This window comes from Ovis canadensis, chromosome 23 (assembly GCF_042477335.2).
Source record: "Ovis canadensis isolate MfBH-ARS-UI-01 breed Bighorn chromosome 23, ARS-UI_OviCan_v2, whole genome shotgun sequence".
Taxonomy (NCBI): domain Eukaryota; kingdom Metazoa; phylum Chordata; class Mammalia; order Artiodactyla; family Bovidae; genus Ovis; species Ovis canadensis.
Genome location: NC_091267.1, coordinates 13,963,065 through 13,989,565, shown reverse-complemented (window position 1 = coordinate 13,989,565; position 26,501 = coordinate 13,963,065). Strand labels below are relative to the sequence as shown.

Genomic DNA, 26,501 nt, shown 5'->3' with positions numbered 1-26,501 from the left:
ATGCGCGCGCGCGGCGACACGTGACTCCGCACGCTGTCCCGGAAGTCGGCGCGGGACGGGCGGCGGGTGGAAGCCGGTGCGGGGCTGAGGATCGCAGCGTTACCGCCGTTGTCCCCTCCTGGGCCGGGGTCGCCCGCCCGCGGCGAGGGGCGCCGGGCCCTGAGCCTCTGCCGGCGCCCTTCCGCAGCGTCTCCGCCTGGCTGCGATGGAGGCACCGCCCGGCGGCCGCCTTCCCGCCGAGGGTTCCCAGCCGCCGGCCGTAGCCGAGGTGCGCTGCCCCGGCCCCGGGCCGCTGCGCCTGCTCGAGTGGAGGGTAGCGGCTGGCGCTGCCGTGCGCATCGGCTCCGTGCTGGCTGTGTGCGAGGCCGCCGCCTCCACGCAGCCCTCCGGGCCCGCCCCTGTCCGCACCGGCTCCGGAGGCTGCGTGCGCGCGGAGCGCAGGCTGAGGTCGGAGCGCGCGGGCGTGGTGCGAGAGCTGTGTGCGCAGCCGGGCCAGGTCGTGGCCCCCGGGTGAGTGGTAACGGGGGAGGAAGCCAGGTCTGGAGGAAGCTCTGGGCCTGGGCCGGGAGCGGGTCCTGGGCTGGGCACTGGGTGGGAGCGGGTCTCCCGGGCTGCTGCTGAAGGGGCTGCGCTCGGGGAGAAGTTTGCAAGGTAGGGCGCACAGCTGCGCCTCTGCCTGTTTTTCTGAGGCTGGGTGATAGTCCCTGCTAGTCATCTACTGATCGGAGGCAACAAACTTAAAAAAAAAGCCCTGTGTCACCGAAATTGCACTCTTTGAAAGACAGTTGCGTTCTTGAAAGACAGTTGCGTTCTTTTCTCTCTCTGACAGGTGTCTCCACCCGAGACGTCACGTTTGTAAGTTAGGAAAACTAGGGGTCATAGCACGTACAGGAAGAAGCAGGCTGCTCCTTGCTTGTTGTCACAGCGTTAATTGTTGGGAGGCGTGCAATTGTTGAGGTCCTAGTAAACCTTGTGAAGCGTGGTTGTAAAACCTGGCAGTTTTGCTTCATAGCCCAGGAAGGGGGTGTGGCTCTGGCATAGGTAGGTCAGGGCAAGCAGTAGTATCCTCCTACCATCGGCTCTTGCTGTCGTATCCGTTTTAACCTTGTGCAGGGATTTTTTTGTTTGTTTGTTTATAAGTTGACCAGTGTTGTGTGCAAAGTTGTGTACACATGACTGGTGTGGTTGTTTCCATTGCAGGGACGGAAACCTGGGGCAGGTGAGCATCCCTGCCTCCTGTTCAGTGGCTGGGGTGCAGCTTCCCTCTGTGGGGGCCCCAGTGCCCTGGGCGCTCAGTTCCCTTTCTCCCCACCCTGGCCCTTCCCTGGAGAGGTGGGCACCAGCCCCTGTTCCTCTCCTGGTGGCGCAAGTTCATCCTCTGGCTGTTGAACATTTTCCACCTGGTTCCACATGGCTAGAGCCTGCCTGCCTCACAGTCCTGGGTGCTTCATCTCGCATCCAGTTCTCTTCTCTCATCTTTGGAGGCAGAGCCGGGTCTTCAGCCTTCTGTACCTGCCAGAGTGCAGGGGAGGTGGCTGGGCTGCACTCTCATCTGCCACTGCCAAAGCCACCCGCCTGGCCTTACGAGGGAGAGGCTCTCTGTGTGTGACACCCTGGTGTGCTTTCAGCGTTGCTTGGAAGTCAGGTTTTCCTTGACCATTGCTTGGGCCCTAAGGAGCCTGTAAACCCACCACCTGGACGATGGACATGCTGCTTGATGCTGCCGTTTCACTGGGTAGAAAACCCCTGAGGGAAAGACATCTGTTCCACGTTGTTCTGTTACTCTGACTGCACGGAAACGACCGCAAGGCCCAGGCAGGCTGGTTACTGGTCACAGCAGCTAGAGAGCCTTCACATGCAGCCATCGTGCAAAGCAGAGGAGCCCAGTCAGGTAATGCTGCCAGTCAGCCCAGCAGCTGGCCTAGGGACAATTACCAGCTGTGGGTAATTTTCTGGTTTTTGGTGTTCCAGGTCTTGGGGTATCTTACTGCAGTGGTTTGTCCCGGGGCCTTTTGAGACTCTGAGCAGTGGTAGCATTTCTCCTGGAATGCAGGTGTGAGAGGGTGTGTAAAGCACCAGCCCAGAGCCAGGCTCTATGGCTGGAGTTGTCCTTGGGTCCATCATTGCTGTCATCAGCTGGTCTCATTCTGACCACACCAGAGGTTGTTCTCCAGCAGTGAACAGTTCCAGGAACTTAGAGACCTTGTCTCTGGATGTAGTGGAAATGGCAGATGCTCTTGTGACCTGTGATGGGATTGCGTGTTTTTGTAGCGCTCACACTGTCGGGGAGAGCGAGGATTGTTCTGACCTTTTAGACAGAGGAGGAGACGGGGTCCCAGCAGGTTCTGACACACCAGCCCGGTCCCTGTTGGGCTTCTCCGGGTTTCCTCCACACTGCTGTCTGCTTAAGCTGCATTTCACCCAGAGCATCCCCGTGGGGGAAGTAGACGAAAGAAGAGTCTGTTTCTGTCCTCGTATTGCGTATGTGGATTGAAATTATTTTGATTTGGAAATATTCTGACAAGGCACTGTTAGCAGAAAGTATTTCTGTTAATTATTTGTCCTTTCTTTTCACTTGTCTACTTTTTTTTTCAATTCATGTGGATACATTGAAGTCTCCAAAGGAAAGGAAAATATACACATAAAATAATCAGAAAACAGGCCTGGTGATGGAGAAGGACCGGCACAGGAGGAGGCTGTGTAGGTGCGTGCTTGCGTCTTTTCTTGACGTCCAACTAGCACTGTCTGTGCCCGGTGGCCTGTCTGTCTGAATCTGCTGTTTGTATCAGGATTGTACAGTGGTGATGTTTTTAATTCCTTCGTTTCTTCTTCCTTTCTTGGTTGGCTTTCTACTGTAAGAAAAACTAACTTATTGGCGTGGACTCATGGGTTTTTATTCAGTGGCTTATAGTCCATTTCCAGTTACTTTCTCAACACTCAGATTATCCTGGACTAGGCAGCAGGCACTGTTCCAGGTCCTGTTTCCTGACACAGCCCTGGAATCAGCCTTTCTCAAAGAAGTCCTGCTTCCTTTCAGTGTAGCCGTGGTCTGGACATCTCGCCCCCCAATGCTCTTCAGTAGTCAGATGTTTACTGCTCTAAAGAGGTCCCTTCGCCCCTCACCCGTCTGACCCGCCCAGATCCAGTACCTGGCAATGCACCGGGACCCGCTCCTTGACGCTGCGCTACTTCTAACACAGCCGGTGTGCTCTGAGCTCCCCGTTAGAGCAGACACAGACGCTCCTGAGCACAGAAGCCTCCGGAGAGCTTGGTCCTTGTGTGCTGAGGGGAATACCTTGTGTGGGGACCGCACTGACGCCTGTCCCATGGCCTATCTTCAGGCACTGACCGGGGAGGCGGGCCTGTGTCGGTGGCTGGCTTGCCGTTCTGAGGCTCGTCTCCTTGGTTGAAGTGTTTCTAGAGCTCACAGCATGTCAGTCCCTTGACTGTGCGGTGGGTTGAGGGTGAAATGGCCCTGCCCGTGGCAAGGTCTGCAGAGCTGAGGAGGGAGGGCCTCTCGTGCCAAAAGGCCGTGACTGTTGCTCCTGTCTGACCCCCTTTCCCTCTCTGGGGACTGCATCTCTTTGGGTGGACATTCTCTAAGCCCAAGAAGAGATGCCGAAGTCAGCTGGACAGTGTCACACCCAGCTCTGACCCTGGGGGGCAGATCTGAGTGGTCCTGTAATTTACAGAAAATGCAGTTGGCCCTCCCTGTCCGTGAGTTTCCCCACCTGTGTGTTCAGCTGACTTTGGGTCAGAACATCTGAGCAGTGAGGGTAGGGATTCAGAAAGTTCCAAAAAGCAAAGCTTGAATTTGCCACACACCAGCAACTGTGATAGTGCTGGCCTTGTGGCGGGTGTCACCGGTGGCCGGGAGATGGCCAGTGTGCACAGGAGGGTGTGTGCACACACCGGGCCGTGTTCTGTGAGGGACTAGAGCGTCCTCTCGCTCTGGTACCAGTGGGTCCTGGGGGCAGCTTCCTGCGGATACACACAGGTGACTGTCAGGTCGGCTTCCCTCTAATGTGGGCTGGGCGTTCCCGCAACTTACCTGGCAAGTGTCAGCCTAAGCTGCGCCTGCCGAGAGGAGCGGCGTGTGGGGCCCCCGGCCCGGGAGCCCACCGGGAGCCCACCGGCCGCTGTGTCCCTGTGGCCTCACGGGCAGCAGGTCTGCGGGGCCTGTGACCGAAGCGTGAGGGGCGTCGGCGAGATGGTGGATGAGCAGTCACTGTTTCTCCCCGGCCCGCCACCTGCGGCAGGCTGTGCGCAGGCGCCACAGGGCCCACAGCGCCCCGACCCATGAGCAGATGCTGGAGGGCACCCTTGACTTGGAGCGGAGCGCCTCCGTCCGCCTGCCAGCTCCACTGCGCGGTCTCAGGCGCGTCCTGGGCCCGTCCCCCTCTCGTGTGCAGGAGGGTCCCTGGCAGGAAGGGATCTGGGAAGGTGGGGGGCCGTGGCAGCAGTGGCCTCACCCCAGAACCGAGGACAGAAGCGGGTGAGACCCCACGCCGGCACTGCTGACGGGCAGGGTCACCTGGAGGAGCTGCGTGTGCTCAGGGCAGGGGCTCATCCGCTCCCCCAGCCTGTCTAGGGTCAGGGTGAGGGGGCAGTTTCTGGGAGGCGTTGAGCTGGCGCTGACAGTGGGCCCTCAGGGAAGGGGTCCCGCCACCCGCCCAGCACAGGCCTTGGGGGGTGCCTGGCCGGGGGCACAGGGAGCCGGGTCGTGAACGGCAGGGATGGGGTCACTGCCCGGGAGGCGGGAGAGGTCCCAGAGAGTCTGTGAGGAGTCAGCCAAGGGGCCCCCACGCCAGGTGCCCAGGCCCTCACCCGCCGGGTCTGGAGGTGGGACCGCGCTGACCCACAGCCATCAGGTTGCGGAGCTGAAAGCCCCCTTCAGAGGCCGCCGCCAGGCCACCAGGGTTTGAGGTGAATGTACAGAGAAGACAGCAATTTCTGTGTTTCTGAAAACTAGGAATATTAGTCCTGTCAGAAAAATTTAGATTAATCCTAGCCTTTCTCCAGACTGGGAATGACTACAGGAAACAAGAATCATTTATTATTTGTCTGTATTTTAACGAGTTGTTCTTTGTCATATTAACGTTTCAGTTTTTCTAAGCTGTTTATCAGAAACCGTAGGAGAATCCCATGTAAGCTTCTCATGCATTTTGAGACAGTTTTCTGTTATCTGACAGGACATCCTGAGTCCTTTCTATTGTTCCGTAGGTAGTTTTGCCGTGTTTCACGTGAAGGACACACGGAAGGGAAAGCCCTTCACTTTATCACCAGAGAGATGGCCTGGGGGCGGCGTGACCCCCTGCAGTCCTGGGGCATCCGATAAGCCCAGGGGCTGCTGCTCGTGCTGACGGGCTCGTTCTCCCCCGTTTCCAGGGCTGTCCTGGTGCGCTTAGAAGGATGTAGTCACCCCGTCGTCATGAAGGGCCTGTGCGCCGAGTGTGGCCAGGACCTGACCCAGTAAGTGCTGGCGCTCGGGAGCGGCGGGGCCTGTGGGGGCGAGGGCCGAGGGCTGGGGTGCAGGCGGCGGCGCTGCTGTCCCCCATACGCCATGGGCCGGCTGCCTCCTCGGGAGGCGAGCACCCTGGTGTGGCGGGAGCAGCTGTGACGAGCCCTCCTCCTCGTCCCTTGGGGACAGCCGTCCCGGACCTGGCCTGGACTTCCCGCCTGGGTGTCTCGGCCTGGGCGTCTCGGCCTGGGCGGGTTTGCCCCCGTGGTTGAGGGTTTCCCTGGTTCGCGTGTGTGGAGCAGTGTGGACTCTTCTGTTTCTTATGCTGTGGGCCTCTGGGACCGTCTTTATTTTCAAAGGGAACTTTGTGAGTGTGATTTAGTTTCTTCCTCAGTGCTCCTGTGTTTCCAGATGGGGAGGACACTTCAGCACACGTCCACTAGAACTAGACCAAGCTAAAGTCCCCGTGAGTTAGCGAGCTAGAGCCCTAGCCTCAGCGCCCCTCTCTCCGCAGGCTGCAGAGCAAGAACGGGCGGCAGCAGGTGCCGCTGTCCACGGCCACTGTGTCCATGGTACACAGCGTCCCCGAGCTCATGGTGAGCTCCGAGGTAGGTGTCCTGGGGGGCCGGGGCTGGGAAGGTGGTCCTGGGGGCACTTCTCAGTCAGGGCAGGGGTGGGGGCAGAGAGGGCAGGCCTGTTCTCGTCACTGTCCCAAGTGACCTTAGTGCACGCATGGTCCGTACGAAGCAAGCGGCCTGCCCGCGGGACAGGGGCCGTGCCTCTCCTGTTATCTCCCTGCCTTTGGGGTGGGAGCTCTCCGGGATGCTGCCTCTGGAGCCTGGGCTCAGAGGGGAAGACAACCTTGGGCGGGGAGCCCCGGCCAGGCAGGGTCGTGAGCTGGTGGCACCGGAAGGCCCCTGCCTGGGAGCAAGGCTGTGCAGGAAGTAAGCGCTGTTGGCTGAGTGGTGCTGGCCACGGGGGCCTGGGGGCCCAGTGCATGCTTTCACTAGCAGACGTGCGCGTGCTGCGGGGAGGTTTGGGAACGGAAAGCTTGCTCTTACACATTGCGAGAGTCACATGGCTGTGCTGGCCAGAGGCCTCCTGATGCTGGGTCAGGGCCCACACAGGTGCGAGCCTCGCCAGGACAGGGTGCCAGCACAGGCCCCATGAGGACTGGCTTCTTGTCTTGTTGAGGGAGCCCTGGAGCTCTGCGTCTCTGTAAGCTGTCAGTCAAAGCACTGTGTTTGTAAACGACATACGCCTATTTTGTGTTTTGTGGAAAAGACCACGCCAGAGAAGTGATTCTGACTTCTCTGAATTACTGAAATCTAAGCGTAAGTATGTAAGTATGTTTAAGACAAAACAAGGAAGTCTGAGGTAGAAAAGAGAAGGAAGTGTTCCTGCTGTTTCTGTTGTAACAGAGTAGCTCTTGGCCTTTCTGCATAAACTCTTCCGGGAGCACAGGGTGGGATTCCTGTCGCTCATCGGATGGCCGCAGCAGCCCCGCGGCTCACAGCATCTCAGTCCTCCCGCGCCCCGCCCTGAGCAAGTCTGTGTAGATTCAGCCTCTTGCCCTCCGCCCCCGATCACTGGTCCACACGTAACTAGAAGCGGTCCCGATCAGACTGGCTTGAGGACACTCGAGCAAACGGAACGGGCTCCAGGCACCAGGGAACTGACTCTGGGCTGCTGGGCGCATGGGTGCAGCGGGCACCCCCAGCTTCCGGTTCTGTCTCCTGAGAAGACGGGGCGCCGCCTTGTCTCCACATGGCCTTCCTCGGCCGTCTCTCTTTGCCTCCCCGGCTGTAGCAAGCGGAGAAGCTGGGGAGGGAAGACCAGCGGCGACTACACCGCAACAGGAAGCTGGTGCTCATGGTGGACTTGGACCAGACGCTGATCCACACGACGGAGCAGCACTGCCAGCAGATGTCCAACAAGGTGCGTGCGGGCGGGCGCGGCCAGGGGGCGGGCGCGGCCGTGCTCGGAAGGAGCCTGGGGGCTCGGCTTAGGGAGGGAGCAGGCTCTGCCCCTGAGCTCATGGCCGCGGTGGGGGGACAGTGGAGAGCTGGTGGGGGCTGGAGTGGACCCTCTCTCCCGCAGAGCAGTGCAGGTTTTCAGGTGGCTGGTGTTTCTGTGTCGTGGGATCTTCTGTCCCGGGACAGCTCTCCATGCCGTCTGTGCCGTCACCTGTGGACGTGCCTCAGGGTTTCCTGCATCACGACCACCGTGTTCACAGGCGGCAGAGCTGGGTGGGCAGGGGTGGGGCGCCGCGGTGGCGACTGCAGCCTCTCGGGGCTTGTCCACTGCGGAGCCGGATATTTCCATTCATTTCATAAGAGTTTAAATGGTTGCATCATGCCCAGTGTGAGCACGAGTGGTAGCAAGGTGTCCTTGGGGCCGCGTGGACCATGCCCACTGCCAGGGGCTTCTCTGTGCCCCCCCGATTCCCCACCACTGCAGCTCCCAGACCTGCGGGCAGCACTTAGGTGGTTGAACCCTTAACCTCAGATACCCTCACTTGGGATTTGAGGATTTTTCTGTTGCAGCGTCCAGACGGTTTACCACTGAGCATGGGGCTGGGGGGGGTGCTGTGGGGGGGGCTGTGGGGGGGGCTGGGGGGGGCTGGGTGGTGGTTGTACCATCTCGACTCCCAGGTGTTTTACCAGAGTAGCCCCATCGTGAACAGTGACAGATTTATAGCCAATGAAAACTGAACAGTGCCTCAGGTCATTTCCTTTTCGAGTTTATTATTACGGGGAAATGAACGATAAACAGAATTGAAAGGATCAGAGTTTACCTTTCTAAGGAGAGTAGACTTACGTGCGTGTTGATCCCGTGTGAGCAGGTCGGAGTTACTGATCTCATCTGTCTCCTAAAGATGAACTTGGTTTTGTGCTGTAAGTCAGTGGAGTTGCATTTTACAACCGTAAGGAAGTTAGGCTGAGTTGTGTGGGGCTCTTAGCTTACCTTCCTCTCTGGCTCTGGGAGGCACTGTGGATAGACCCTGGAATCTGCGGTGGTTGGCTGCCTGCCCAGGGTGCTTGTGAAATGGCTGGGACGTGAGTGTCCACCGGGGTCCTGAGACTTCGTGAGGCCCTTGGTGTGTGGTCCTCAGACAGCTAAGGTGCCATAGTTGTCACAGGAAGCTATCGCAGGCCACCTGGCTGTTCTGGGCAGTCGCTGGGATTAACCGGAGTGCTCACCTGGGCGGTTACTGCAGGAAAAGGCTGAGCTCCCTTACAGAGCGTAAGAGAGGAAGGCATTTGTGTGGCGCGGCAGGCTGTGCTGCCGTGACGCCCCCCTGTAACTCCCAGCCTGGTGGCTGTCACCTGCCGCATGTCGGTGCCGCCCTCTGACCGGTCTTGTTCTCTGCAGGGCATCTTCCACTTCCAGCTGGGCCGGGGAGAGCCCATGCTGCACACACGCCTGCGTCCCCACTGCAAGGAGTTCCTGGAGAAGGTGGCCCGGCTGTATGAGTTGCACGTGTTCACGTTCGGCAGCCGGCTGTACGCGCACACCATCGCAGGTGAGCGGCTCATGGGGTTCTGTCCCGCTCTGGACACTCAACGGCCTGCGTGTGGGTTTGGCTCCTCTCTTTCTCAACGGCGGATCCTGCAGATGGAGGGAAGGTCAGAGGCTCTGCCTGCCTCAGCCTTGGCCCCGCGGTGGTGGCTGGGGCGCGGGCAGGCCGTCCTCCAGAGCCTCCTCTCTGCTCTGCGGCAGTCGCGCTCCAGTCCCGAGTGCAAGCCCCTGTCCCTCTGTCAGCTGCATGCCGCAGGCCACTGGAGAGGCTGGTCAGGATCACGGCCGTGTGGGGAAGTAGGGGCGCTCTGTGAGGGCTGCCGGCCTGGTCACCAGGGACATGTCTGTCTCAGTTGACGGACAGTCAGCAGACACGGTAGACAGCAGTCAGTGTGAGTGTCGAGTCTGTGACCTCGGGGTCCTGTCAAAGGGCGAGGGCTCTGGTGGGCGCGCAGTGACCCTGGGAACAGCTGAGCACTGGCGCCGTGCGCGGCTGGGCAGGTGCTTCCTCGTCCATGTCCACGCGGTTCTGCTGTCGGGGCAAGTTTCAGAGCTCTGCCCGGACGCCCTGCTCTCCCCTCTGCTGTACAAACACCACGGCCCAGGGACGCGCACGGGCCACAGGCGCCTCCCAGGAGCCGTGGCTTGTGTGGGGTCGCCATGCTGGTTACTGGCAGACCCTGGGCTCCTGGGGCAGCACTGAGCTGTGCTCACCTCGTCTGCTGAGCCAGCAGGATCCGGGTGGGGGGCGCCGTCAGCATCTGGACCGATCCCCTTCCCCTAAGGGGGGCGGGCTCCGTGTCTCTCCATCTCACACACAGTGGGATGACAGTGCATCTCAGACACATGACCGTGTCCTGTTTTCTTTTCAAAGGCTTTTTAGATCCTGAGAAGAAGCTATTTTCTCATCGAATATTATCGAGGGACGAATGTATTGACCCGTTTTCCAAAACAGGGAACCTCAGGTAGGTGCCTGGCTGTGCCCCTGCCGTCGTGATGTCTGCATCTGGAGCACTGGCTGCTGGTTCCGAATCCGCTCCCGGTCCCCAGCGTCCCCTCTGGCATGTGGATGGCCGCTGTCTTCCAACTAGACCCCTCCCTTCCCTGCTTTCTCTGAATGTCCAGTCAGCGGTGGCTCCTGGGCAGCTCGGGCCGGAGCCCGGGATCACACGTGTGGGAGTGAGCGCAGGGCGAGGGTGCGTGGCGAGCACCTGGGGCAGAGCGCCTGCAGACCCCGGCCGCCCCCGGGGCCTCGTTCCTTCAGGGTCTCGCATGTGCTGACCCTGCCGTCAGTGTCCTGCCTCCTTCCGCCCCACAGGCCCCTCCCGTCCTGGCCTCCAGCCCCTCACTGAAGGCCTGTTTCATATCGCGAATTTCTTGCTCAGCTTGTATAAGGAATTTCCCCGTTTTCTACCTAGAGAGAGGCAGTCTCTCCCCAGTAAGGGGGTACATACCCCTGGCTAGGGTGTGGTCTTTTGGCTGGTGTTGGCCTTAGCTGACATTTTGAGTTTCAGGTTCAGGATGTCCTGTTCACATCTGTAGTACATAAGAGAGCCTGGGAGCACTCGTCCGGAAACAGCGCTCATGCCTACAGGTTGAGCATCTGGATGAGCAGATACAGGCACGAGGGAAGGTGTGATGCTTGTCAAGGGAGAAGCTGCCCGAGGACGTGGCATCCAGGGACAGGGCTCCTGGCAGCTCCAGGCGGAGGTGCTTGGTGGGGCAGGTTTCTGGCCGTGAGCTCTTCCCTGGTCTCGCTGGAGTTAGAGGTGCTGAAAGCATCACCAGTGTAAGTCATTGTAGGTACCTTGTGCCCGTGGAAACAGACTCACAGAAAACATTTCGGACATGTGAACGTTTTTCCTGCCTTTAGTGGCAGCTGGAAAACCTGAGCAGTGGCAGGTGCTTCTGCTGGGTTTGTTCCTCAGGCCTGGAAGATGGGCAGGAAGCACCATTCTCTTACTCTCTGTCTTTGCACTTGCTTGTCTGAATGTTGGCCTTGGGGGCAGAAACCAGGTGACAAGACCCCAGAGCAGGCCCGTGTCCCTCGGGCTTGCTTGACCCTTGCTCCCCTGGCACCCCAGCGTCACTGTTCTGTCCTGACGTCATGTTCATGCCCGGCTGAGACGCGAGTGGGGCTCTGCCTTCTGCCCAGAGCCGGTAGCTCTCACAGGGCGCGGGCCTTGGCCGGGCCCGTCGGTCCGTCCCAGCTCCCCCAGGCAGGGCTCTCCACAGCCCTGCCGCCTCACTCTGTCCTGCTCCTGCCCCGAGGAGCGCCAGACAGGGGAGGAGTGTTGGCAGCCTTTTTCTCTGGAAATGTTGAGAGTCTTGTTTGTTAAACAAGCCCGTCTGTGCAGCTCCTGCCTGGTTCTGGTTAGTCTGCTCTCCGTTGGCTCCACGTGAGAGACGATGTAGACGTTTGGTGGGGGCTGACTTCCATAAAGGGAATTAGTGATGCATATTTACTTCCAGAAATCTCTTTCCCTGTGGAGACTCCATGGTTTGCATCATCGACGACCGAGAAGACGTCTGGAAGTTCGCCCCCAACCTGATAACCGTGAAGAAGTACGTCTACTTCCAGGGCATCGGGGACATCCACGCCCCGGCCACGCCCCGGGAGCCCCCGGCGCGGAAGCGAGGTGGGTGGTCCCCGGCCGTGGGCAGCGCGCCAGCCTCGGTCCCGGCTCAGCTGTGGCTACTGCTCCTTCAGGGTTCGGTTTGGTTTTGTTCAGTTTATTTTGTTTCAGCATCAGAGAGGTTGGGTGGGTTTGTTTGTTACACTGATACTGTTTGATTTCAGTGTAACAGTATTAGCCTGAGCGTGTTTTCCTGTTGAGTCCCGTGAAGAGTGCTACTTGACTTAATGCACCTGAACTCTCCCTTTCCTCCTGGTTCTCCCTGGAAAGAACAGCCGGGCCCAGGGGTGCGATGTGGGGGCTCCTGCAGAGGCGGGGCCACTGCACCCTGCCCAGACCTGCATGGAGCCCCTCCAGACAGTAGAGCATTTAAAGTGTCTGATAATCTTTAGCCCTTAAATTATTTTAAGAATACAGTTATTGCTGCAGTGGCTGAAGCAGGACTTTGAGGCCTGGTGGGGGGAGGGAGGCCCGGTGGGGGGAGGGAGGCCCCAGGGCACCCTGCATGGCTGAGGCAGGGGCGTTCTGACCACAGCCTGGGAGCCAAGAGCGGTCCACACGTCTCGGACCCTGTGGAGCCCCTAACACAGTGACCGACGAGGCGGCCAGCCTGGAGCAGTCACCCGCTGGCCACCTCCTGGTGTGTGCCAACGTCCAGAGGTGGCTGGAACCGCAGGTGCGGGCAGGCGGGCAGCAAGTCCACAGGAGGCTTCCTGTCGCTCACTGAGTAATGGTGGCCTTGTCTCCTGTGTCCTCGCCTGGTCGATCGTCCTGAAGGTGCCGACGCCGCAGAGCAGCCTCTGTCCATCAGGGACCCGGAGGAAGGAAGGCCAGCGTCTGCGGTGGAGAGTAACGGCCTTGGGAGGCCCGCTCGGGAGCTCAACGGGGGCCCGGGCCCTCGGGGGTGCTGGCCTTGCCAGGAGGAGGAGAGGGGCGCCCGGCCCACTGCCCGCGCCCCCTCCGCTGACGGCCGCGGAACCTCGGCGGGCTCCCAGCCACGTGGAAAGACTCCGCCAGAGAAGAGGCCTGTGCGGGGTCCGGCCGGCCCCGACCCGGACCCGGACGTGCCCGGCGACAGCGGGAGCAGCAGCGAGTCCGAGGGCCAGCCCTCGCCCGCCCCCTCCGACGGGGAGAGCGGGGAGAGGCGGACCCGGAGGAAGCCCCAGGCCGCCCGCGAAGCCGGGAAGGCCACGCCGCAGGGAGGCCCCCCAGGCCTGGCCGGGGAGCGGCTCACGGGCGCCAACCACTGCGGGGAGCCCGGCCCCGGCGTGCCGGCAGACGCGCAGGAGGACGGGGAGAGGGACGGGCTGTGCGTGCTTGGCGGCGGCTGCGCCGACCGCAAGGAGGCCGAGACCGAGTCCCAGAACAGCGAGCAGTCGGGCATCACTGTGGGCGAGTCCCTGGACCAGAGCATGGAGGAGGAGGAGGAGGACGACGCGGACGACGACGACCACCTGGTGCACCTGGAGGAGATCCTCGCCCGCGTGCACTCCGACTACTACGCCAAGTACGACCGCTTCCTCAGCGGCGAGAGCCCCGAGGCCCCCGACATCCGCAAGATCGTCCCCGAGCTGCGCAGCAAGGTGCTGGCGGACGTGGCCATCATCTTCAGCGGGCTGCACCCCACCAACTTCCCTGTGGAGCGCACGCGGGAGCACTACCACGCCCGGGCGCTGGGCGCGCGCATCCTCACCCAGCTCGTGCTCGACCCCGACGACCCTGCCCGGCCCACCCACCTCATCGCCGCAAGGGCCGGTGAGTCACCCCCAGCCTGCCCGCTGCCCTGCTGAGCCCGAGGCCTGAAGCTCCTGGCCAGAGGCTCTGGTTGGGGGCCAAGTAGAGAGGCAGCAGGGGCTCGGGGCCCTTCAGGAGCTTCCTAGGACGGGCCCCTACTCCCGCGCCGAGCCCCGGCCCCGCCCCTACGTGCCCCTCTCCCCCCCCACCCCGCCCCAGCCCCAGCAGCCCCGGCCCTCCGTGCTGCCCCGCAGCCCCGCCCCTCTGTCCCTGCCGCCCTGAGGGTCTCCGCCCCCCACCCCTCACCGTGGCTCTGAGTGGATCGAGTTTGCTCGCAGGCACGGAGAAGGTGCGCCAGGCCCAGGAGTGCGGGCAGCTGCACGTGGTCAACCCGGACTGGCTGTGGAGCTGCCTGGAGCGCTGGGACAGGGTGGAGGAGCAGCTGTTCCCGCTGCGTGACGACCAGGGCAGGGCGCAGAGGTGAGTTCTGGGCGCCCAGTCCCTGACAAACGTGTGGGCGGCGGGCCTGCTCAGCCCTCGCAGCCCGCGGCTTCCCGTCTGCGGAGACGCCCATCAGTCTCTCCCCTGTGCCCGCCGAGCGGGTTGTCACCGAGAGCCCCTCTCCCTGGTACCACCTGGAGAAGGAGCAGAATTGCTGCTTCTAAGACATGAGATGGCATTCCGCCGTGATTCCTGGTTTCCAGGTGTTTCGAGGCTGGGAATGCTTCTGTGAAGTCCCAGGGTCTCTGCAGAGTCCAGCGTGGAGGGAGGTGGTGGCTGGGGAGGGCGGGTGCAGAGGTGCGTGGGCCACAGTGTGGGGAGAGCGGGCTGGCGGGCGCCCCTCTGCATGAGATCAGGCGCTGGGTTTACAGGCAGGGCTGCAGACAGCCTGAGAGACAGTGCGGGAGTGCTGCCTTGTATCCAAGGCCGCGGCAGAGCCTTAGGCCTGACCAGGAACCGCGTGCCCCCTGCAGAGTCACGTCCCAGCGGGAGGGGTTGCCGGGGTCCCGTGGGTTCCAGCCCCTCTCACAGCCCTCCTTCTCTTCTGTAGGGAGGATGGCCTTGCGTCCTTCCCTGACAGGCAGAGCCTGCTCCCCGCCGCCCTGTTCCACCCAACACCCGTGCACCCCAAGGCCCCGCCTGGTCCTGAAGTCCGGATCTACGATGCCAGCACGGGCAAGCTCATCCGCACAGCCACCTCGGGCCCTGGGCCACCTGGCGCCCTGCCCCACGCTGGGCTCTCCTCCTTCAGGTACTCCACCCGCTCGCGGGGAGGTATCCCTGAGCCACGGCCGGCCTCGAGGAGCAGGCTGCGTGTGGGACAGGCCTTGTGCACGGTCTCCCATCTGGTGCGGGGCTGGGCCTGAGGAGGTGTGGTTCTGCCTGGACGGGCACGTGGCCCTCCTCTGCCCAGGGTCAGCGAGGGAGCAGGAGGCAGCCCTGGCTCTCCTGCCTTGCCCTGCCGGCTGCATCTCTGGGACACAGGGCGGGCCTGTCAGGAGCAGCTCCCGCCCTGCGCAGGCACATGGGCCCTGGAGACTAGGCTGTGTATCTGTCCTGCTGCTGGGCTCCAGCTGTGGACAGACAGTATACTCGCTGGTTGAGGCCAGTTTCAGGTGTTGGTTGGTGGTTTTGTTATTTGAAACTAAGAGCGTGGTCACTGATAGAGCTTTGATTTTTTTTTTTCATGACGATGTGACACTTAATCGTTTCGATAGACGCGTCGTGAGCCCGTGTGGTGCTTTTGTTCCTGTGGAGTTGCTTTCTGGCTGGGTTAAAGGTCGTGGACATCTTTGACTCTGATAAATGGGGCAGTTGTTGTTGTTTCGCCCAAGGCTCACTGAGCCCCGTGGTCCTGCCCGGCAGCCTCCAGCCCTGGCCCATCTCGGACACACGGCTGTGCTGGGACACGTCTCTGGCCGCTGCAGCCCTGTAGACCCGCCTCCACCTCACTGGCCGTCGCCTCGCATCCTGAGTCGATGCTTCTTCCTGGCTGGCTTCTGGGAGCTCTGCCCTGGTCCTCCTGGGTGGCGGTCGCTGTGAGAGGGCTGCGTCACTGCCTGGGTCAGGAGACGCTGGCCCCGTGCTGCCGGCTGAGCGGTGCTGGCTCCTCGGGCATGTGGACACTGGGTGGCCTGCTGGGGTTTTCTTTGAGGTGATTGTCGTGTTCTCTGTTAGGTCCTCCCTGACAGAGAGCAGGTGTTCGGGTGGTGGGTTGAGGGCCCTGGAGCTGCGCTGGCCTCAGTGTGTGTCTGTGGAGGGCGCGCCGTCTGGACAGAAGTGGCTCAGTGTTTCTAGAGTAGCTCGTGTAGCTTATCCTAAACAGCGTTTGGGTTTTGGGGTGCAGCTCTGTGTTCTGTCATCCCAGAAGCTTCGCGGGGCTCTCGTTCTGTGGCGCTGGTCTTGCCGCTCCTCGCGCGTGTGTGGCGTGTCTCGCTTGTCGCAGCGTGGCGCGTGCGCGCTGTGTACTTATTGCCCCTCTGAGCTGCTCTCCAGAGTGTTGCAGTGAGCTCCGTCTCCGAGGTTCCTCCTTGTGAGGGTGAGCCTGACGGGGTGCAGGGCTCGCCTCCGAGCGTCCAGCCCAGGCCACCCCCTGGGCCATCCACCCTTTCCGGTCTTGTTTCCTGGACATGGCGCCTTGCCCACACGTGTGCGGAGGGCAGGGTGGGCTGCACTCCCGGGGGCAGCATGCCGGCGTGTTCTGATCCGGAACCCCAGGGCAGACCCGGTTGTGACCGGACACCACAGCTGTTGGGCGGTTGCTTCCGTCTGATACTTGTTTGGGAGTCGTAAGTCTCGGGAGCTCCTGCTTTGATGTTCTGGTTCTGGGCTAAGGTGCCAGCCCGCGAGGGGCCTGGAGTCAGAGGTCCTTGGGGAACATGGGTGGAGCGCCTCTCACCAGGATCTCCGTGTGCAGGTCGCTGCTGGGACTGTGGAGGGGAGAGCAGCTGCCGTTCAGAGCCGCCGGGCTGGGGCCCAGGTCCAGGCTGCCTGCGTGGCAGGCGCGGCTCCACAGCGTCGCTGGGCCAGGGCCGTGTCTGGAGAGCAGGGTGCGAGGTCGGGGCCACGGCAGCATGCCTCACACGTGTCTCCCAGCGGGTCAGCCGCTGAAACAGCTTCTTCTATGCCCCTTCGTAGCTGAATGCTGCAAGTTGTGAATGTCTTGTTTTTTTTAGTATAGGTTTTCTTTGGAGATGATTGTGGGGGAACAGGCAGTTAACAGAAATGGCAGAGAGCCCAGGGACCCTTTAACCATCTCCCCCCAGTGCCCACATCTCCAGACCTGCTGCCCGCATCGAGCTGAGACGCCCATCCTGACGGTCCAGACCTGGAGTGGCCACCCCCTCTGGGCCCCCTGCCATCCCCAGCTGCCCTGCCCACTCCCACTGGCCCCCTTCCCCCAACCACCTCCCACGGCCCCCCTGGTCTGTGCCCGTCCCTGTCCTGTCGTCCGAGAGCGCGGGCTGGTGGGCTGGCAGCTCCGCCTGGCTCGGCTCCCTGGAGACTCTGCCCCAGCGTCGCTGTGTCAACTGCTCAGAGGGCGTCGTGGTGTGAGGTGCGGCAGTTTCTGTGACTGTCCACTCGCTGAGGACACCGGGGGCATGTCCAGCTCTGGACTCTGAGCGACAGGGCCGCTGTAAACGTGTGCGTGTCTCTGTTTCTCCCAGGTTGGCCATGGGGGCTGCTATGGGCTTGCTAGCACCAGGGCGGGGAGTGGTTCGTGGCTGTCTGACCCCGCCAGTCTCTGTAGGTGGCGCGGGTGTTCCGGCCTGGGGAGCTGTGCAGGCAGCATGGGATGCTGAGAGCCGGCAGGAGCGGCGGGGCTTCGGCAACTGGCAGTCACCGTGTTAGGAGACTGTGGAGATGTCTTTAAAATACCTACTTCTCATTCTTCTTAACACAGCAAACCTCTGCATGTTAATACCTTTTTAATGAAGAGCAACTATTTTCCAGTTCCCTGGTGCTTCAGACAGTAAAGAATCTGCCGGCAGTGTTGGAGACCCAGGTTCTATCCCTGGGTTGGGAGATCTCCTGGAGAAGGAAATGGCTACCCACTCCAGTGTTCTTGCCTGGAGACTCCCATGGACAGAGGAGCCTGGAGGGAGGGTTACAGTCCGTGGGGTCACACACGGCTGTTTTCCAAGTAGAAAAGAAACGTATGGAGAAGCGTGGCTTGTTTGGATTTTGGGGAATCTCTGGCTGATGGAGGGCGGGTGCCCGCCTGCCGCTCGCCTGCCCGGTGGATTGCCATCTGGCAGGGGAGGCCACGAGGGGGAGTGGTGGCCAAGCCCGTCCTGTCCCTGGAGGAGGGAGCATCTTGGCGGTGCCTGCAGGGTCCCTGGAGCCCCAGCCCGAGGCAGCGAGGGGCAGGCACGCGTGTGCGCTGGGCGGAGTCTGCACTCGAGGGAGCCGCCCCAGCGGAACCCCGAGCCTCCGCCTCCCGTGGAGGGCGCTCACGTTCCTCCTTTCCCTTTCTGGATCTGGAGGGAGGCTGTAACAGGTGTGTTTCTAGTAGAAAGATGCCGCTGCCGTTTTTCCACACTCATAAGAGCTGTGGCTACTGATGTGACCTGATGTGGGACTGTATGGAGATCTTGTGGCTGCTTGACCTCACGTGGAGCGCAGATCCCCCTATGTGGGCTTCTGGGCGAGTGTTCACCCTGCCTGCCCACCCCGCCAGACCGGCGCTGAGCAGTGTGGCTTGTTGGTGAGAGAGGAGGTCAGTGTCTCCCTTCAGCCTGAGGACAGGAGAGCCTGACCTGCCGCATTCTGGCTGGACCTGCTGGGCTTTGGCTTCGTAAATAAAGACTGATGAAACCTGAGCAGGCGCCACCCATGAGGCAGCGTGTGTCTTCACAGCTCAGGTTTCCCACGTGTGCTCTGTATGTGCACTCTGGGTGTGTGTATATGCTGTGTGGGTGGGGGTGTGTGTGCCTCAGGTGTGTGTATATACTGTGTGTGTGTGTACCCCGAGGGGGTGTGTGTGTATACCCTGGGTATACGTATATTCTCTGTGTGTATGTGCACCCCAGCTGTGTGTATGCCCTGGGTGTGTGTACTCTGGGAATATGTATACTGTCTGTGTGTGTGTGCACGCCCTGGGGGTGTGTGTAGGTTTACCCTGGGTGTGTTTATAACCTGTGTGTATGTGTATACCCTATGTGTGTGTGTGGGCCCTGTGTGTGTATACCCAGGTGGGTGTGTGTGCACCCTCAGTGTATGTATACCCTGTGTGTGTGTGTATGTGTACCCCAGGTGTGTGTGTGCATGCTGGGTGTATGTATACCCTGTGTGTGTGTATGTGTACCCCCAGGTGGGTGTGTGCACCCTGGGTGTATGTATATCCTGTGTGTGTGTGTATGTGTACCCCCAGGTGGGTGTGTGTACCCTGGGTGTATGTATATCCTGTGTGTGTGCATGTGTACCCCGGGTGTGTGTGCATACCCTCTGTGTGTGTACCCCAGGTGTGTGTGTGTGCACCCTGAGTGTATGTATACCCTGTGTGTGCGTGTACCCCCAGGTGGGTGTGTGCACCCTGAGTGCACATATACCATGTGTGTGTGTGTGTGTGTGTGTACCCCCAGGTGGCTGTGTGTACCCTGGGTGTGTGTACCCTGGGTGTATGTATACTGTGTGTGTGTGTGCGCGTGTATACCTGTCCTGAGAGTCAGGCTCGGGCCAGCTGTCCTCATGGGCTGTGACTTCCCTTCCAGGGCGGTGCAGCCACGCCCCCAGCAGGTGTTTGGTGACGACCTGCCCGACAGTCAGGATGGGGAGCAGCCTGGTCCTTCCCGGAGGAAGCGCCAGCCCAGCATGTCGGAAACCATGCCGCTGTACACGCTGTGCAAGGAGGACTTGGAGAGCATGGACAAGGAGGTGAGCCCACACTGCCCGCTGTCTGCCCGGCGCGGCCCGGCGGGACGCGACTGGTCAGCGTTGGGCAGCGCAGGAGGCAGCTTTCTGGCCCCACCCGGGGAGCCTGGTGCCCCGCCTGTGGACCATGGGCAGCCTCTCGGAGGAGACTGTAGACTCTTACAGTTCGGGTGCTTCGGGTGTGGACGTGTGGTTCTGTTTGGAGCAGTGAGTGCCGTCTCTCAGCACGGGAGTCTTGCCTTGCCTCCCTTCATGGGCATTCTCACGTTTCATGGGAGAAATGGAGGCTTCAGCTCAACTGAAGAGGGTGTATTCCGTGTGAAGGCCTTGTGAAAGTGGCAGTCACTCGGGCGCGTCTGACTCTTTGTGACCTATGGACTTTAGCCCACTAGGCTCCTCTGTCCCCGGAATCCTCCAGGCAAGCATACTGGAGTGGGTAGCCATTCCCTTCTCCAGGGGATCTCCCTGACCCAGGGATCAAACCCAGGTCTCCTGCGTTGAGGCAGATTCTTTACCATCTGCACTGCCAGGGACGCCTGGAAGACCTTGTGGGCCCAACACCACCACCGGCCCTTGGACTGTCGACGCAGCGTGTGTGTGTTTTAATTCGTGCATGTGTGTGCCTTGTCCCTTCTCAGCTGCACGTGTAGGTTTCAGCTGGAGATGTCACTGGTCTGAGCCCTCCTGCTCAGAGCTGCTCTATTTGGGGCGGGGATGTCCCCCCTCAACCCCATCGCCCAAATTTCATCAGAGGGTTTTTCATCCTGGCCATGCCAGGTTCCAGGGCCTTCCTCCAAGGCGTCCCCACTGTCCACTGTGCGTCCACGACTTCTGCAGGGAAGTGGGCCCCGTAGAGCCGTGGTGTGCACAGGTGTGTGGGGCACATACCCGGGACAGGGCTCCAAGGGCACCGGCCGTTGCCCTGGGCGCTGGGCCTCCCTGACTCGGGGCTCCGGCAGAAATGGTGATTTGTTGGGCACTGGAGTTCTCAGTGGGGGAGGAGGCACAGCCCGGGCCGCCCCTTCCCGCCCGGGCAGACCCCACATTGGAGCTGCAGGAGCTGCTGCGTGTCTTCCTGGAGCAGGCAGCACTGAGACCCGTCCTGGGAAGGGGCCGCAGGGCGGGTTCCTCGGGATGGTGCTCCGTCCATGCTGACGCTCAGCCCCTTGTCAGGTGGACGACATCCTGGGTGAGGGCAGCGACGACAGCGACAGCGAGAAGAAGCCACGGGAAGAGGAGGAGCCTCCGGAGGAGGAGCCGGGGCCCGGCCCGCCCGAAGCCCTGGCGGCGCCACGGGGCCGCCGGCTGGAGAGGAGCGCTGCAGACGGCCGAGGGCTCAGGTGAGCAAGGGCTGGGCGCCTCCCACGTGGTGAGTGTGCACCATCCTGTTGGGTCTTCCTGGCATCAGGGACCCTGATGGGAGGGGTGGGAACCCTGAAGGGGTCCCCAGAGGGCAGAGGCCTCCCTGCTTTCTGAGCAGGCGGCTGGGTCCAGCTTCGCTGCATGAGCGCCTGTGGGTGTCTGCATCTGTGTCTTTCTGGCCATCTGGTCTGACTTGCAGGCCGTCCTGTAGGTGAACAGACCTGCGGAGAAAGTGCGGCCCCTTCAGGCGGGCAGAGGCCAGTGCCCTGCAGCAGGTGGAGGCGGCACCGCGCCCTCCACTGCTGGAGCCCCCTCGGCGCACTGTGTTTCCCCGCTTCGTAGGAACGCTGTTCGATGGGTCGAGGAGAGAACTGTGAACTCTGTTCTGGGTGATCAGCCGCACACGATGGTTTGACTCCGTGTTCTCACACGTGAGGAGTCCTGCTGTCAGGGTGGAGGGTATGAGGGGTGCAGGCGTCGTGGATCCCACATCTATGCCGGGCGTGAGGGCTGGGGGAGCCCTGTGCTCCATCCCACAAGGGCTCAGACAGCTGCTTTTGTCATGAAACGCGCTCAGGCTATTCAGAAACGTTAGAGCAGATGAGGTCTGGATAAGCTTTTCTTGGAGTGTGCCCTCTCACCCTGTGGTCCTGGCCCGGATCGCATGCCCCGGGGCCCTGATGCCGTGGCACGCTCCCCACGTGTGCATCCCTGAAGACGCGCAGAGCCTCCCTTGTGGCCGGGCCGGGCGGGAGCCCACCTGGGAGGCGGCATCCACTCAGCCTCAGGGCCCCAGTGGCCTTCCACACTGCAGGGCAGGCACTCCTGGGGTGCTCAGCTCAGGGTTTGCCAAAACTGCTGGATCAGATCAGGTGTTTCCTCATCCTTTGTAATAATGGCCCATGTTTCCAAATGAGAGAGACATTCCTTTCAGGTCCTTTTGTGTCCTGGTAGCACCAGGCTGCCGTTCCCTCCTGATGCCCTGTTCCTGGCACATTGCCCTGCCACCCCCCCCCTGCCCAGTCATAACCTCCACTTAATGCCCACGTGCACAGAAATAACCAGCTCCTCCACTGTGAATGCAGCTGGGACAGCGGCGGAATACAGACCTGTCCACGCAGGCGCGCGTGCACGCACCTGCACCCGGCGTGGCCTTGAAGGGTGAACTGATGACCTTGCCAGGTGCAATGCTGCTCTTTTCTTTTTGCCAGAAACACCCAGCGGGTTGTAACCAGCAGTTCAGACATACGTGCTTTGTGGATTTTGTCTGATCTGGGTTAGGTGTTGATACAAAATAAGTTTTTCATTTAGTGTTTACTAAACAGCAGACTTCAGGTGTGGGTCTACATGCTTTTCTATAGCGAAGTGCTCAGACAGTGGGCCCTGGGGGAGGAAATTTGCATGCGTGTTTGTGTTCCTGTTCACATTGTTGCTTTATTCGACATCAAATCTGAGATGACTCTCGGGCCTTAAATTTTCTCCAAATTAAATCTGTTAGCGTTTCCCTAGGGAACTGTGCAGCTGGTTGTGGAAACAAAACACAAATATTGCTTGTTCTGCTGGGAGGAGAGGAAGCTGGTCTCAATTACAGGCCTTTATTAACCATGGCTTGCAGCTGTTTCCAGCCTTTGAGGTAATTTAAGCACTAAAACTCAATTGTGTTGGACGTGAGATTATTCCAAACATTGTGTAACCGGGACTGAGGGCTTGCCTGTTCCACCAGCGGGCACTGCCTCTGTGGCCTCTGACTTTCGTCCCTGGCAAGCCCGCCTGTTGGACCCCAAGATCCCAGAGCCTTCCTCCTGTGGAACCCCCAGGGTTCAGCACGTTGGCGTTCGTCTCTGAGTGGAGGCTGTAGTAGGCTGTGGGCCCCCCTCCTGGCTGGCTGCGGGCGCCTCCCTGGGGCTCGCGTCTTCTCGGCTCCAAGGCCCATGGGGCCGTTGCCCTGAGAGTGGAGGGGCCGTTGCCCCTGCAGCAGTGTCTCCAGATGTGGTTGAGAAGCTTTTATCGACAAGTGGCTCGGAGTGCCCCTCGTGGGGACCTGTGCCTCTGCCCTGGGGCCCTGCCTGGCCCCATCCCCACCCCTGGGGGCTCACCGCTGACAGCCTCAGCTCCTCGTCGAAACACCTTGGGGCGCATGAGGGTCTCTGCACTTCATGTTTCTTACCTCCAGGAAGGTTGCCCGCCCCCACCCACCCCACCCCACCCCCGGTGACTCACTGTGGGTCTCCCAGCACGCGGAGTGGAAGGTGGCCGAGGAGGAGCTGGAGGGACAGCCCATGACCTCAGGGTCTTGCCGCGGCTGGGGCCGTGCAGCCGGGGCTGGGGCCGTGCAGCCGGGGCTGGGGCCTGGGTCACCCCCGCCTGGTGCCAGCGCCCGCAGTTGAGCAGGACCCGCCTGGGGCCGTGTGCTCGCTGCACGTGCCTCGTTGCTGTGCGCATGAGCGCACACGCACGACCTCCAGTTCTGTCCCCGGGAGGCGGTGCCCCTGTGAGGAATGGTTATTGGGGTTGTGTGCAGCGGTTTGAACGATAAAGAAGTAAGCAGTCTTTCAAAACTGTTTCTATGTGTCATTTCTAAATGTATCTGCATGTTCACCACTCAACAAAGGGAAATAATCTGGGTGCTTCAGATTAATCACACTTAGTAACACCTTCTGTTCGAGCATCTCTGCACGTCCAGAGTCAGCCTGCAGTGTGGGGGCCGGCCCGGGGCCCCGCGTCTGCTCTGATTTGGTTTGAGAGCTGCAGCCCTGCATCCCCGCCTACCCCCGCCCGGCGCCCGACCCCAGCTTGGCTGGCGCCTTTCCTGGAAGCATCGCAGGGACCCACTCGGCCCCATCCTTGTGTCCAGGCCCCGGCACCCTCTCCTCTTCCCAGCCCAACCTCCTCAAGGTGCGAATGGGGCCTGAGAGAACGGGTTCTTCCCAGTTGACTTTCCCTTCCCTCACGCCGCCTGCGGGGCCCAGCGCCCAGCTCCAACTGTGGGCACTGATTGGAAAGGCGGCTGTGGTCTGTGGCTGTGCCCTGTCCTGTGTCCGTCTGTCTGAGGCGGGTGCGCCTGCTGCAGGGCTGTTTCTAGGATGAGGCAGGACGCTCTGGGGGCCCACTTCCCTCCCAGACCCGGCTGCTCCACGAGGCCTCTGAGCTCAGGCTCCAGAGACCCACAGTTCACATGTCAACTCATCCCACTGCCTCACGTTTCTCTGTAAGTGACAGCGTAAAACGGAGTGGTTTTTTAAACGGAGATGCGCCTCACCCCAAGGCTGCTCTGCCTGCAGCTCTTCTCATAACCATGACGACAGTAGAGCGTCCAGAGTGACGCTTTGCTTACCTGGTGCAGATGAAAGGCTGCGACTTAGACACGTGTGTCCGCTGCCCGCTCCTTTTCCGGGATGTGTCCCTCTGGGCGGGGCTGGAGGTGGAGGATGTGGGGGACCCTCAGCTTCTGAGCTCAGTGTGGGGGAGTGTGACCTCAGGGTGGGGGACGGTTCCGGGTGCCAGGCCATGGGTGCGTCAGCTGAGGAGCTGAGGGTACCGAGCTCCCGTCCAGCACCCACCCCGCAGCACCTCGCTGGACATAGCTGGGAGGCTGTCCGGGGACGTGTCTCCTCTTGGGGAGACGTGCCTGTTGCACGTCTTGGCTCGGGAACTCGCTTCCCAGGGCCAGTCCTACTCCTGCGCAAAGCCCAGGGCCTCCCCCTAATCCTGCCAGCCTGAGAGGTGAGGTGCTTCCTAACTGTACCTCCGTTTCACTTTCTAATTAAGTCGCGCTATTTTTTCAGTGTTTATTGTCCTTTTTGAATTTTCTCTTTTGCGGGGGTCGGTTGCTGTTTTCTGTTTGGGGAGTGTTTCTCACGATCGGATCGTTTGTTGTCTGTTGTAGAAGCATCTTTGTGATAGAGCTTGAGTAACAGGCGACATCGTCCTGTTTGTGTGGCTGCTGACAGTGCCCTTTGTGGCTCTAAGAGAGCACTTTGGGGGGTTTCTTCTTTCTGGAACGTTTTCCCAAACCAGAGGTGTGTGTCAGGGGATGTACGTACTCTTATAAAACTGAAGTTTCTGTTTCGATAAATGGTGCTGCAACAATTAGACGTCAAGTGCAAGATAATCTTGGCCGCAGTCAGAAATTTATCCAGAAATTAGCTCTAAATAGACTATAGGCCGAGACCGTGAACCTGTCTGCTGGCGACTGACCCAATGCCCCTTTCCGGCGGCTGGTCCCACCTGCCCTCTCCTGTCCTCGTGCGGCATGGTCACTGTGTCACCTGCTATGGGCCCTGGCCATCAGGGCTGGGCGCAGCTCACAGCGCGTCTGCTCCCATTGCAGGGGCCGCAAGAGGAAGCTGAACGAAGAGGACGCGGCCAGCGAGTCCAGCGGGGCGTCCAGCTGCGAGGACGAGGAGGGGGGCAGCTCGGAAGCAGACGAGATGGCGGCCGCGCTGGAGGCTGAGCTGGGTGACCTCATGTGACCTGGGATGGCCCGCAGCTCACCCATGGAAGGACGTGTCTGTTTGCAGAGCTCCACCTGCAGAAACATTATTTTGCAGAAATAGGTGTTTTTAGAAGTTTTACCACAGGAAGGCCAACTTGTTAAGGACAGCATCGTGGGGAGCGCGGGCCACGCCAGAGACTGTCATTGAGCTCGGCCAGGCCACACAGCAGGACCGAGCGTGGGGTCTGTCATCAGAGGAGGGGTGTGGGCTGGAGCGTGGGGTCTGTCATCAGAGGCAGGGGGCGCTTGTGCCGTTACTGCCGCAGCACGTCACTTAGGGGAGGCCTGGGGCGCCGACGAGACTCAGGGGATGGTGCGCAGGAGCCCGGCATCCTGGCTCTCCTGATGGAAGCGGTGGCACGTGCAGGGTTTAAGTGAGGCTGCGTGGCACGCACACACCTGCGCAGAGTGCAGATGGGCCAGGGCTCCCGGTGCGCTATGACCCGTGGGGTTCACTGACACCAGGTCCTGTGGCTTCGTGCCCAGGCCACCTCCTTACTCCCATGGGCATCGGGACAAAGGCCACCGCCTTCGGCTCCTTCTTGAGATCAGATGTAAAGTTTTGTATATCTGTTTCATAGGTGACCCCCCAAACAGATTTTTCTTTCATTTAATAAAAGTCTTTTTTGTAAGCCTTCTTCCCGGCCCCATTCCCTCCTAGCAGGGTCCAGCCACCCGCCGCCCCGCCCCAGCGCCCATCAGGGAGGTCGTGGGCAGAGACGTGGGGAGGTTCATGGGTGAGTGAGCAGGGCCTTGGACGTTGGAATGGAGAAGCAGGGTCCTCCCAAGCTGGCCCATGGCTGCTGCTCATTCCGTACGCACCAAAGCTTTAGAAAAGCTGAGGACCACTGCTGTTTCTAATAGATTTATGAAAATTAGATCTAACGCCGAAGGAAAGCAGAGCAGTTCTGATTCTAGAAGCTCAGAGCTGACAAGGTTGTAAAATTCGTCACGTACGGCTTGTCTGCCAGCAGCATGGACAGCGTGGTCCTGTCCCCAGGGTCTCGGGTCTCACCTGCAGGCCTGTGTGCTCAGATGGCGCCAGTGAGAGCCCGCCTGGCGCTGCTGACCTGAGACCCCAGCCACTCGCCTCCGGCCTCCACACACAAGGCAGTACCAGGGCGATTTCACCGTCGTGCCTCCCCTGGGACGGCCCTCTGGCCCTTCCTGGTGACCCTGGGTTGGCCTGCAGGTGGAGGCACAGAGCCCAGGAAGGCATAAGAAAGCTGCCGGGGCCTGGGGCGTCAGCGGCGCCAGCCTGAGGCGTGGATGAGTGACAGCACTGCTGAGCCACCAGGTAGAGAGCAGGCCTGCTTCAACTCGAGGTCAGCAGCCGCGCAAGCCTTTCTCTTCTGGGGTAATCACCGGTTAAGGTGAGGGTTGGCTGTGGCTGTATCCTCACGTGCAACAGTGGCAA

At 60.8% G+C, this 26,501-nt stretch overlaps 1 protein-coding gene across 3 annotated transcripts; it reads left to right on the top strand.

The window, feature by feature from the left end:
* Positions 1–25,721, top strand: CTDP1 (CTD phosphatase subunit 1). Of its 3 annotated transcripts, none has more exons than XM_069569287.1 (14): positions 31–510; positions 2,616–2,704; positions 5,389–5,472; positions 5,976–6,069; positions 7,271–7,399; positions 8,837–8,987; positions 9,858–9,948; positions 11,456–11,622; positions 12,397–13,374; positions 13,692–13,833; positions 14,405–14,605; positions 19,068–19,230; positions 20,401–20,567; positions 24,920–25,721. In XM_069569287.1, exons 2-14 carry the CDS (start codon positions 2,670–2,672, stop codon positions 25,059–25,061), a joined length of 2,544 nt encoding a protein of 847 aa, XP_069425388.1. In that variant the 5' UTR covers positions 31–510; positions 2,616–2,669; the 3' UTR covers positions 25,062–25,721. The 3 variants fall into 3 exon arrangements, with proteins under 3 accessions (XP_069425386.1, XP_069425388.1, XP_069425387.1); XM_069569286.1 differs by having other exon boundaries at positions 36–1,891; XM_069569285.1 differs by lacking the exon at positions 2,616–2,704 and having other exon boundaries at positions 1–510.
* The last annotated feature ends 780 nt before the right edge of the window (positions 25,722–26,501 follow it).